This window comes from Symphalangus syndactylus, chromosome 22, assembly GCF_028878055.3.
Source record: "Symphalangus syndactylus isolate Jambi chromosome 22, NHGRI_mSymSyn1-v2.1_pri, whole genome shotgun sequence".
NCBI lineage: Eukaryota > Metazoa > Chordata > Mammalia > Primates > Hylobatidae > Symphalangus > Symphalangus syndactylus.
In genome coordinates, this window is record NC_072444.2 from 44,032,300 (window position 1) to 44,044,620 (window position 12,321).

At 61.9% G+C, this 12,321-nt stretch overlaps 1 protein-coding gene across 25 annotated transcripts in view; it reads left to right on the plus strand.

Moving 5' to 3' along the window:
- BIN1 (bridging integrator 1) overlaps nucleotides 1–10,916 on the plus strand; it is a 58,875-nt gene extending 47,959 nt beyond the window's left edge. For 4 of the 25 annotated variants that reach the window (XM_055261503.2, XM_055261500.2, XM_055261502.2 and 1 more), the window contains 5 exons: nucleotides 1,337–1,465; nucleotides 7,699–7,788; nucleotides 8,030–8,140; nucleotides 8,406–8,507; nucleotides 10,311–10,916. In XM_055261503.2, the coding sequence (XP_055117478.1) occupies nucleotides 1,337–1,465; nucleotides 7,699–7,788; nucleotides 8,030–8,140; nucleotides 8,406–8,507; nucleotides 10,311–10,418 (540 nt within the window). In that variant the 3' untranslated portion in view covers nucleotides 10,419–10,916. Of the gene's footprint in view, nucleotides 1–1,336; nucleotides 1,466–4,944; nucleotides 5,053–5,501; nucleotides 5,526–6,571; nucleotides 6,680–7,698; nucleotides 7,789–8,029; nucleotides 8,141–8,405 lie in introns of all 25 variants that reach the window. The other 21 variants (XM_063631279.1, XM_063631278.1, XM_063631281.1 and 18 more) reach the window with 13 other exon arrangements.
- The last annotated feature ends 1,405 nt before the right edge of the window (nucleotides 10,917–12,321 follow it).

The window sequence follows — 12,321 nt, forward strand, 5'->3', positions numbered from 1 at the left end:
CTGTTGTCCCCCATCCTCCCACTCCTCTGTCCCCTTTCTGGCCTGGGCAGCTATGGACCCGATGCTTTGCCCAGTGGGGATTGGGCCTGGACCTGGATCTCCTTCCCCCGACCCAGCCTGGCGTGCTTCCGGGAGGCATCTGTGACTGCTCGCTCCTCCCCAGCCCCCACCCCCACTGCAGTGCCCTCCCCTTCCCTCTCCCCGGTCTTTTGTCTGCTTGACTCTTTCTCCATCTTCTTTTCCTCCCTAGCAGAGGCTCTGGGCTCTCAGCCCACAGAGCATCCAGATCTCCAGAGTGGGCTGCCTGTCCCTCTTCCTGGGGCAGGAAGAGGGAGGAGCCCAGCCAGGTGGCCATGCAGGACCTTTAAAGGGACAGGGAGAGGAAAGGCTCAGAGGAGGGTGTGGGGTGGCTAAGGGGTCAGGTCCTGGGCTTCCGGACTGTCCCTGTCTCCACCCCGCCTGCTCCCAGCGGGCCCTCCAAGTGTCTGCAGGGCCCTAGATGCTGGCCGGCCAGGTTGGGGTGTTCTTATAGCCAGGGCTTCTGCAGCTCCCCGTTTTCTGCTGCCGCCCTGCTCTCCTGCTGACTAGGATAGCAGGGCTAAGGACATGGTGGGAGCCTGTACCGAACAGCACTTCCCCTGGCCTGGACATGGTGCCAGTGCCTTCTGTGTTTTCGTTCACTGAGTCCCCACAACCCCCCTGTGAAGCAGGCGCTGTCATCACCTGATGCATGAGGAAGCCCAGCCTCATGGGTGTGTGACCTGCCTGAGGTCCCCCACCTGGTGGGCAGGGGTGTGGCCTCTGCCCCATCCTGGTGCCACGCTGGCTTCCTCTGGGATACGCTCGTCTGAGCTGAGCTCCCTGCGGGCAGCCCTGTGCCCTGGGAGGTGGAGAGAGGCGCCTGCGGGAAGGGAGAGGTGGGCAGGGGGAGGCTGGGGCCCGGCTGTCTCTCAATGACTGTTTCCTTCCCCAGTCTTCTCACCAGGCCAGTGGGAGCCTGACCCTCCCACAGTTGGCTAGTGGGCAGCCTGGGGCCTCTTTCTCTTCTTCTCTCTCCTCCCTCCTCTCCCCTCACCTCTCTATCTCTTCTCTCTCCACACAGCGTTTCTGGACCGCCTGCCTCGGTGTCGCTCTTGGGGGTGGCCTGGGGTCTTGGTGTCTATGTTGGGGGGCTGGGAGGGCAGTGACTCTTCATTTGCTGCATCCTGCTCAGTGGCCTGGGTGGGGCTGTGGCCTGAGGTGTGACTAACCGTGTCTTTGTCTCTGTCTGTCTCTCCCAAACCCCGCGCTCTGCTGTGCCTTCCCGCGCGGCCCCTCACCCGCTGCCGACCCACAGCTCCGGAAAGGCCCACCAGTCCCTCCGCCTCCCAAACACACCCCGTCCAAGGAAGTCAAGCAGGAGCAGATCCTCAGCCTGTTTGAGGACACGTTTGTCCCTGAGATCAGCGTGACCACCCCCTCCCAGGTCAGCCGCGGCCGCCGCGGCCCAGCTCTCCTCTCTTCCTGCCCTCTCAGGGCATGCATGACCTTCATCCTCTATGCTTCTGTCTCAAGAGCCAGGAATCTGGCCAGAGACAGTGTCAGTTTCCCTCTCTCACCCTTCCTTCCCTCCGTGCATCATCCTCCATCATCCTCCATCACCCATCTCTGAGCATGTACTAAGGCCAGATGCAGGGCCACAGAGGGGAAAGGTGCCGCCCCTCCCGGCGCAGCAGTCATGTCAGCAGTGCCCTCGCGGCACAGTGGGTGCTATGGCAGAGGGGATCGGGGAGTATGGAGGACCTGTGGCCATCAGGGAAGGCTTCCAGGGGCAGGGAGAGTTGGAAGGTCCTGGAATGACTGAAGCACTTGGACTTCAGCTCCCACAGCCGCTGTCAGCCACTCGAGGGCGGGGGCAGCGGCCAGGCTGAAGAGCAGAGCTGCTGTGTGCACACTCCCTAAGAGGCACGGAATGCCCAGATATAGCAGGGAGCCACCCAGGGTGGCTTGGGTCTCTCCCGACGGGCTCTTGGCTCAGCGAGGAGCCACGCAGAGGGTCTTGGGTCTCTCCCAGTGGGCCTCTGGCTCAGCTGTGGAGGTGCCTCTGGGGAGCCCGGCCCACAGCCCCAGGTCTCACGTCCTTCATGGTGGAGGTCGGGTGGGAGTGCCTGTGCTGGAAGTGCATCTTGCCAGTGCTGGAGTGGGCTGACGTGTTGTCAGATTTGCCCAGGGGTGGCCGGCCTTCCCCGCACTTGCCCAGAGCTGACTGCCTCCTCAAGGCCAGCCCTCCAGGCCTCAGCCTCCCTCCTGTGGGTGAGCCAGGACTCTTCCCACACGGAGCCTCGCCTGTAGGGAAGGCTGTCCAGTCCAGGCTGTGGTGGCCTCCAGCAAACCCCTTCACACAGCTCAGATGCCTAGCGGGGATAGGTTGGAGGGTGTGAGTGTGGGGAGTGGCCGCTGGGAACTGCGAACAGTGGTCGCTGCTAGGAAGGGTTGGGGATGGTGGGCCTCAAGCCCCTATGCAAAGACTAGGGCTAAAACTAAGGAACTTTAAATACGAGGCTGCAGGTGTCTGGGTGGGTGACGCCCTAGTTCAGGGGCCTGGCAGGTGCAGGAACCCCTCTCTGTGGGATAGTGGCAGAGGGCGATGTAGGAAGAGCAGCATGGGGCCGGGCTGAGGACCTCCAGGGCTGCTTGCTGCTGGCCTCCCTGGCTCGAGCGTGCCTCTGCCCTGGGGATGCCCAGTGTGTGTGCAGGCGAGGGAGATGGGATGGTATGGACACTGGCAAATACTGAGCGGAGAACGGTGCCAGCCACTTCCTGTACCCCACTGTTTGGTTTTCAACCACCCTTTAGGAGGGCATCGTGCCCCCATTTAACAGGTGAGGAAAGGAACCTAGGGCCTATGCTGCAGGCCCACACCAGAACAAGGTGTGCCAGGCCAGGAGGTGGCCCAGAGACCACCCGCACCCAGGCTCTGAGCGCGCCTGTCCCTCCATGCCACACCTGCCTCCTTGGCCACTGCGTGTGCCATCTCCAGGCAACTGATCTTCCCGGTCTGGTCTGGGGTGGGGGAGCCATGACCTTTGGGTGGGGGATGGGGCAGGGGTTGGCTTGCCCTTGTCCATGACACTGGTGCCCACGGGCTTCCTGGCTGTGGGGTAGTGAGTAGCCTGTGTCCCTGCATGGAGGGACAGTCCCGGGCCTGCATGGCAAGGTGCCACCTGCCGGGGCACAACAGTGAAGGGATGGTCAGCTCTCTGGCGGATGACCCTCTCCTCAGCACATGACGGGTATTGCTGCCTGGGTTGGCTGACTTCTCTGAGATGGGAGGGAGGGGTGTTGCTGGGGCAGGGTGGGGGCCACTGTGGAGAGATGCTGGCCGCCCGCTGGTGGGAAGCACTTCGAGGCTGTGTACGGGCGTCCTCAGGGCTCCTTCAGAGACGGCCGGTTATGGGGCAGAGCAGTGACCTCCCCGCCCTGGGTTCCCCAGACAGGGCTGGACCTAAAGGAAAGTCAGCTGCTGGGATGGGCCCAGGGCAGGGCTTGGGGCCTAGGGCCACTGGTTCCAGGAAGTGAGTCCACTTGGCCTGAGCTGTCTGACACCTCGGCTTGGCCATGTGGACTGCTCCACGCCTTGTCCCCTGAGCTGCAGGACAGCTGGGTCCTCTTAGGACTGAGGGCCTTGGGTCTCTCCCGATGGGCCCTTGGCTTAGCTATGGAGGTGCCTCTGGGGAGCCCGGCCCACAGCCCCAGGTCTCACATCCTTCATGGTGGAGGCCGGGTGGGAGGGCGCCCCTATCAGTGCCCGGTGCCTGTCAAGAGCGTGTGGAGCCAGGAAGCCTCTGGCCTGGGCTGTGGGGCTGGGGTTCTTCCAGCACTGCCTGAGGGCCCTGGAGGGGAGCACCCTGGCCACGTCCCTCTCCTTTTAAACCTTGGCAAAGTTCTCTCTGGCCCCCAAAGGGAAGCCCCAGGTACAAGATGGAGATCGCAGCTGAGCCAGTCCCTGCTCCTCGGAAGGCAGCTTGTGCCCTGGGCATGGGTGCTGCCCCAGGGCTTACCGGAGTCATTGTCCCCGCCCATGCCGGGGGCTCTAAGGAAGCCCCTTCCTCCCATGCTAGTCTGGCCCAGCTTATGGGGAGGCTTGTCACAGTGTGGCCAGGGCCACCATGTCCCATCCCTGGGGCCATGCCTGTCACATGCCTATTCCTGGGCTCACTGGAAGGAGATCTTGGCGGGGGGCTGCTGGGAGGGGTCAAGGGCCTGCAGTTTTAACCCAGGTGCCCCAGGTGGTTCTGAAGCCCCCGAATGTTGAAGACCCCCACTTTGAAGCTTGGCCTCTTAGGCTTTGTGGGCTGCATCCACCCTTTCCTCCATCCCTGGAGCTGACTGCTGGTAGTGTCGCCAGAGTGACCTGCCTGTCTGGGGTTGAGGAAAAGCCAGTGTGAAGTCTCTGCCTTTGGAATTTTCCCAGTCGGGAGCACTGAGGGTGGCTGTGGCATGGCGTTACTCTTGCCACTGGGGGGTAGCAAGATCAGCAGAACTCTTGGGGCAGGGAGCAGAGAGGAGGTGCGGGGATCAGGGTGGGGGGGCCCGCCAGCCTGTGGATGGAGGTGGGAGAGAGCTGGGGCCTGGCGCTGGCCCTGGGGGGTGGTGGCCACGGGTGGGCCTATAACTGGGAGTTGGAGGCAGGCACTGGGGTCATCCTCCTGGCATGGGCGGGAGCCTGTGCCGGGGCGCGTGGCTTTGGGCAGTGCACCCGTGTGTGAGGTGGATGAGCTGGTGCCTGGGCTGTGTGCCAGTGTGTGTGCGTGTATGTGCGCTTGCTCTGTGCATGCATGGTGTGTGTGTGTGTGTGTGTGTGTGTGTGTGTGTCCACCCTTGTGCCTGTGCCTGCAGTGTCTGCCTGGGGTGACGGCTCCCAGCTTAACACTAACTGCTTCCTCCTCTGCTGCTGCTGCCAAGTTTGAGGCCCCGGGGCCTTTCTCGGAGCAGGCCAGTCTGCTGGACCTGGACTTTGACCCCCTCCCGCCCGTGACGAGCCCTGTGAAGGCACCCACGCCCTCCGGTCAGGTTGGTTGTGCCCACCACTGCCCATGGGCCCACCAGCTTCCAGGTACCCAACCCTGGGCTCACGTTGCCTATTGGCCACGTGACCCCAGCTCGGCCTGGGTCACTGCCCTTCCCCCTGGCACCTCAGCCTTCAGCCCTCATCACCTCCTGGTTGTAGGGCAGGAAGCAGCCCCTGATTAGCTGGGAGAACTCTCAGTAGGGGGTCACTGAACACTTCCCAGCAACTTTGTGCTCGTCTTGCATCCTGGCCTGGGGTCTTGAAGCTCCCTGAGAGGTGTCAGGAGCTCGGCCACCTGCAAACCTTGAAGTCTAGCTGGCTCCGAGCCACTCCTGTGCCTGCTGGGCTGGAGGGCTTGGGGCGAGCGGGGGTAGGGTCCCTGGGGACTGCTTGCCGCCCTGTCTCTAACCTCCGTGCTAACTGTCCTTCTCGCCCTCACTGCTGCGCTCAGTCAATTCCATGGGACCTCTGGGAGGTAAGCTGCACTTCTGCTCTTTGTCCAGCCCCTGGGGGAGCCACTCTTCCGTATGTGTCCAGGCCCACATGCCTTGGCCTCCTCCTAGCCTGTTCACAGGTGCATGCACCCCACACACACCCCACACGCAGGACACAGGCACGTGCTCATGCACAGGGAGCTGGGGAGGCCACCCGCCTCCAGCCATTCTGCTGCTTCTCCCTCTGGCAGGCCCTTGGAAAAGGGGATCCTCAGTTTAGCTTGAGACGGGGGTCCCCTGAGATCTGGTCCTGTTTTCATAGCCTGTGAGTGTTTGCCTCCAGACAGAAGTGGGCCGGTCCCCCAGGATGGACGAGTGTCCTCAGGGTGTGGGGCAGGAGGGCCTTCTCTGAGCTTTTTGGCAGTGGGGAGCTGTTTGGGAGGAAGGGGAGAGGGGAGGAATGGATGGTTTGAGAGAGTCAGGGAAGACAGGGTGTGGCTGAGTGCCTTCTGAGAGCAGGGGCTGCAGGCAGGTGCAAGGCCATCTCACACAAGACCGTGTCACTTTCACCTGATAGCTCAGGACACAGAGGCTCGGGGAAGGCTCAGTACTTGCCCAAGAACTGGTCATGGTAGAGCCAGAGTTCCAACAGGGGCTCCTGGGCTCTGTCCCTGAGACCCCCTGATACAGGCAGAGATGCTGGGAGGGGCCGGTGGGTGTGCAGGTGCCCTTGGGGCACGTGCTGGCAGCCCAGGCTCCTGGGAGCTCTGGAGGCTCCAGGGCAGGACTTCCCTCTGGAGGAAGCCAGAAAGAGCCAGCCTGGTGCGAGCTGGTAGGGCCATTCTGACCAGTGGATTTTGGTAGGTGCTGAGCTTGGGCAGCACAGTCACACCTGCCTGTCCCTTTGACAGTGGTAGGAGAGAGGATGAGGGAGGCGGGTGGCTGGCCGGGCTCCGCTGGTACCCACCCTGCCCCCACCAACCCCAGCCGCTGGTGACATTTTCTCTTGTCTTGTGATCCTGCCCATTGCCTTTCCACCCCGGCCTCCCTGCCCCCTCCCTGTTCTCTCCTCGTGGCCTGTTACCAGCCCACAGAGAGTCCAGCTGGCAGCCTGCCTTCCGGGGAGCCCAGCGCTGCCGAGGGCACCTTTGCTGTGTCCTGGCCCAGCCAGACGGCCGAGCCGGGGCCTGCCCAAGTAAGTGCCCACCTCCAGCCCCTGTCTGGCATGTCCCCAGTCTCTGGGGGTGCAGCATGGAAGCCCCGAGGAGGGGTTGCAGGAGGGACCAGGCCACCATGGATGTGAGGGTGAGGATAGGGTCCTGAGCTAGGCTGCCCCAGCACGGGCTTGTCACCAAGGCTGCCAGGGGTGAGTGAGTGCAGCTGGGCGCATCAGCCCCTCCTGCTCGCCCACCCCAGCCCAGCCTCCCAGCCCAGCCTCCCAGCGCAGCCTCCCAGCGCAGGAGGAGGAGCATTTAGAGCACCTACTGGTTTATGCCAGGCACTTTCCAGAATCTTCTCATTTAATCTTCATCATCACCTTGCCAGCCAGACACTTCCTCCTTTTACAGATAAAGAGATGGGGGCTAGGAGGGTTGAGTAACTTGGTTCCAGCACTCAGAAGTGGCCAAGTCTGAGTGTCGGCCCAGGTCAGCTCAGCTCTGGGGTTCCTGCAGGGCCTGCCATGGTGCCCGTGCTGTGATGCCCGTGCTGTGGTGCCCGTACTGTGCCACACCCTTCTTGGATTTGGGCTGTGCACAGGCTGCACTGCACCGCCTGCGCTGGGTTGTGCTCAGGCTGGGACAGATGTGTGTTGCTGTCCCCTGCCATGGACTATAGGTTCAGCAAGCTCCTGCCACCTGCTGGGCCAAGCAGGGTGGGCGGGCAGTGGCTGTGGATGGGCGAGGTCTTGGTGCCGAGAGGGCAGGGCCTGTGAGGTGGGGTTGGGGGTGGCACTCCGGGACTTGCACTGGGCTTCTTCACAGCATGTCACTTACATCCCTGGGCCTGCCAGCACCTACTCTTCAGCTGCTTCCCGGGCCCAGGGCCCAGCCTGTCCAGCAGAAGCTCCCTGGATTCTTCGAGGCACTGGGCGGCTCTAGATCCTGCTGCCAGCTAGGCGATGCCCCCGGCCCTGTCACTTGGGTGCTGCCCTCCTGTGGCCTGTTTCCTGTGTCCTGTCCTGTGTCTGACCCCAAGCCGGCATTTATGTTGCAGCCAGCAGAGGCCTCGGAGGTGGCGGGTGGGACCCAACCTGCGGCTGGAGCCCAGGAGCCAGGGGAGACGGCGGCAAGTGAAGCAGCCTCCGTAAGACAGCAGGGACAAAGCCCTGCCTTTTCCTCCCTGCCGCCCGCCTGCCTGCCTGGGGCTCCCCTGTGGCCCCTGCTGGTGCTGGTCCAGGCCTGGCTCCTGTTGAGGAAGCTGGAGGTGGGCTGGTCTGGCACCAGGCGCAGACACCTTTCTCCCCGTCCCGCCCCTCTTCTCCTCGGTGGCCCTGGCTGTCCCTGGACCACCTCCCTGCCCAGCTGACCTGTACCTCTGCCACCAGAGCTCTCTTCCTGCTGTCGTGGTGGAGACCTTCCCAGCAACTGTGAATGGCACCGTGGAGGGCAGCAGTGGGGCCGGGCGCTTGGACCTGCCCCCAGGTTTCATGTTCAAGGTGAGCCCACAGCCTCTGACTGCTGCAGTCCCTCGGTGCCTGGTGGGCAGATGAGATGAGGCTCTGTGGTTTGCCCAAAGTCGTGCAGGCGCTACTAGGTCGCTCCCAGCCAGCAAGGTGGCATCTGAGCCCCATACCGTCCTGCTGCTTTTGAGCATTCCTGGTCTCCATATCGCCACCTGCACCTCCCACACTCGAGGCCCGTGCTCTGTGCAGGGCTGGAGGTGGGACGGAAGGTCTGACTTGCCATCTGCATCCTCTGCAGGTACAGGCCCAGCACGACTACACGGCCACCGACACAGACGAGCTGCAGCTCAAGGCTGGTGATGTGGTGCTGGTGATCCCCTTCCAGAACCCTGAAGAGCAGGTGAGGGCTGGGTGGGGCCGCCAGAGCACAGGAGGACCACAGGCGTCCTGGCTGTGGCTGGCACCGCCGTGGTGGGGGCAGGCCAGCAGGGGGCAGCAGAGGCCCGCGAGCACCAGGGCTCCCGCGCCAACTGCTCCTCCCCACCCTCCACGTCTGGCTTTTTCCTCTCTCCTTTCCTCTCCTCTCCGTTTGCTCGGCCCCTCTCCTGTAGGCCTCTCTCTCTCCCTGTCCCCATACCCCCTTCTTCCTGTAGCCTCTGCTTTCTTCTCCCCACGTCCCCCTTTGCTCAGGAGCTCTCAGCTCTGCCTCTGTCTATCCCCTTCTCCTCTCCTGGCGGCTGTGCCTGAGGCCTGCCTCCCTCCTGGGACAGGATGCTTGACCCCTCCTGCCCCGCCCACAAGGTGCCCACCCTGCAGCCGGCCGGAGCACTGGTTGGGCTCATGAAGCCCCGTGTGCCGTCCCTCGAGGCGGGCCCTGCATTGTGCACGCAGGGCCATGGGCTTCCCAGCTGTGTCCCCAGCTGAGGCTCACCCACGATGCCTTCCAGACCCTTCTCCTCCTTCTGTGGCTTCGTGTTAATCTTCTGGAAGTGAGGGCTCCTGTTGAGCCTGGGCGGGTGCTGTGTCCCTCCTAGGTCTTGGACCCTCCTGGATCTGGGTCAGTTGCCCCGCCCAGGGGGCCGTGGACTCTTGGCAGGAGCTCCCTGCTGTGTAGAGCCAGCTTTGCTTGTGGGGGGTCGGTGGTGCCATGTGGGCATCTGGCTCCCTCCACGGCTCAGCCCCTGAGCACCTTGGGCTGTGCACAGAGGGCCTGGCCGGCTTCTTCCTGCTTCCAGAGAACATGTTTAGCCATCAATACATCTGTATGAATGGGTTATCAGAGCGGCTGAGGGTGACAGTGGGTCTGTCTGGGTCTTGGATGAGGCTGACCCTACTGGGAGTCCTGGGCTGGGATATAGGGGTACCAGGTACTTACTGAGGTCCGGGGCAGGAGGTCCGAGTGATGATGACCTCCTGGGCCTGGCACTGATTCGGCCCTTTCTCCTAAGCCCCCAGATCTTCACGGACCTCCTAGTGGGCCAGCCCTGGCTGCGTAGGATTTCAAGCAGACTCCTACCCAGAGCCCACAATGAGAATTGCCCTGGGGCTGCTGGAGGGGGCTCAGATAGGGCATGAGTAGGGTCTGTGACCAGGCTGACAATGACACAGAGGGAAATAACAAAGACCCAGGGAGGCCCCAGGCACAGCCCAGCTGCAGGGGCAGCCTCGGCCCAGCCACTGGCAGGAGTGGATGGCCCTACAGCTCCCTGTGACCCACCTGGGGCCAGGGGCCAGGGGCCTGTCAGCACGCCTAGAGAAGGCCCTGCAGGGGTCAGGATTGAAGCAAAGGGCAAGTTGAAGTTGGAGGGACTGGTGGGATGGCCCCAAGTCCCTCTAGAACTTATAACTTGTTATCACTCCCAAAACTTTCTGGTGTTGTTTGAGAAGCCTGGAAGCCTGGAAGGGCTGATGTGCTCTGCATGCACATCATGCATGCAGTGGGACTCACCAAAATCAGCCACGAAAGGTGAGATCCACCTGTGGACGACAGGCTGGCTCCTGTGGTGCCTGTGGGCAGGAGCCTCAGCCAGCAGCATCAGGGAGTGCTGCCTGGAGGAGGTGTTCTCAAGGTGCGCTTGGCAGGCTGAGGGGCCAAGAACAGCAGGAGGAGGGGCCGTCTTCCCAGCAGATTGGAGTGGGATGCGTGCCCTGTGGGGTCGAGCCCCTTGCTCATCCCTGTGCGACCCGGTGCTCTGCCCCTCAGGATGAAGGCTGGCTCATGGGCGTGAAGGAGAGCGATTGGAACCAGCACAAGGAGCTGGAGAAGTGCCGTGGTGTCTTCCCCGAGAACTTCACTGAGAGGGTCCCATGATGGCGGGGCCCAGGAAGCCTCCGGGCGTGTGAAGAACACCTCCTCCCGAAAAATGTGTGGTTCTTTTTTTTGTTTTGTTTTCGTTTTTAATCTTCTGAAGAGCAAAGGGAAATCAAGAGGAGACCCCCAGGCAGAGGGGCGTTCTCCCAAAGATTAGGTCGTTTTCCAAAGAGCCGCGTCCCGGCAAGTCCGGCGGAATTCACCAGTGTTCCTGAAGCTGCTGTGTCCCCTAGTTGAGTTCCTGGTGCCCCTGCCCGTGCCCGCATGTGTGCCTGGCCGCAGGGCGGGGCTGGGGGCTGCCCAGCCACCATGCTTGCCTGAAGCTTCGGCCGCGCCACCCGGGCAAGGGCCCTCTTTTCCTGGCAGCTGCTGTGGGTGGGGCCCAGACACCAGCCTAGCCTGGCTCTGCCCCGCAGATGGTCTGTGTGCTGTTTGAAAATAAATCTTAGTGTTCAAAACAAAATGAAACCAAAAAAAATGATAAAAACTCTCAGAAAACGTGTGTGTATTTTTTCTCCCTCTTCTTGTCCGTGAGTGCGGATGGAACCGTGTTATCTGTGGCTTTCTCACAGAGATGGTCTGCACCTGAAGGCCCGCTGCCCTGGGCTGGTGCACCACAGGGCTTCAGCCCCTGTCCTCTGGGGTTTCTAGGGATGGTCAGCTGGAGGTCAGGGACTGGGGGCTTGGGTGAAGGGGTTTGGCGAGCCATCTCCGTCCGAGAAGTCTGCTGAGTGCTCTCCTAAGTGACCTTTTTTATTTTATTTTATTTCATTTTTTTGAGACAGAGTTTTGCTTTTGTCGCCCAGGCTGGAGTGCAATGGCGAGACCTTGGCTCACTGCAATCTCCCGCTCCTGGGTTCAAGTGATTCTCCTGCCTCAGCCTCCTGAGTAGCTGGGATTACAGGCACGAGCCACCACACCGGGCTAATTTTGTATTTTTATTAGAGATGGGGTTTCACCATGTTGGCCAGGCTGGTCTCAAACTCCTGACCTCAGGTGATCCACCTGCCTCGGACTCCCAAAGTGTTGGGATTACAGGCATGAGCCACCACACCCAGTGACCTTATTTAATACGCATGAGAACCTGTGGTTCAGGTACCAGGACTACCTTTCACAGATGAGGAAGCTGAGGCCCACGGAGGTCCAGTTACCGGCAGGTGAGTGGTGGCACTGGGCTGTGGGTCTGAGCACTCGACCCCAAACCAAGGGCAATGCTTGTGTCTGGTGGGGTCTGAAGGGCCTGGGTGGGGGGCAGGCATGCTGGCCTGGCTTGTCCCTCATCTCATGACCCCTGCCGACCCCGCCCTGGGCGCTTCAGTTCCATCGGCAGACTTGGACAAGTCTGAGCAGCGGCGACACACAGCAGCGGAGCAGCAGCTTCCCAGGAGCTGCAGGGGCTGTGCCCATGGGCCCAGGGAGCAGCCTGCACTTCCAGGTGGAAGGAGCTCATGGCTCCCTTTAGTAATAGTTAAAGCCGGTGAGTGAGGTGACTGTCAGAGTCTGAGCTTTATTTTGGGGTAAAGCCCCTGGGCTTTGCTTTAGGTGGCAGGATTGTCATTGCTGTGGCCCTGCCTGGTTCTGCGGGGGGCAGATAGTGTTGGCTCTGCCATCCATGGCTTCCAGGAGCAGTGGAAGTCACAGCAGCTGGGACAGAGCCCCTTTCTGGTTGCCCCTGCTTGGAGATCTCCCACCTTTCCTACCTTCCTTCACTCCCTCCTTCATCCCTTCCTCCCTGACAGCCTCATTCCGCTGCCCAAGGTCCACAGTGCATTGTGGGTGGAGCCGGCTTGGAGCCCAGCCCACTTCTGAGCCTGGGTGCACGTGCCCTGGGCTTTGTGAGGTGTGCAGCCACAGTGTCATCATGGGAAGTCTTTGCTTTTATTTCAACCTGAAAATTCAAAAC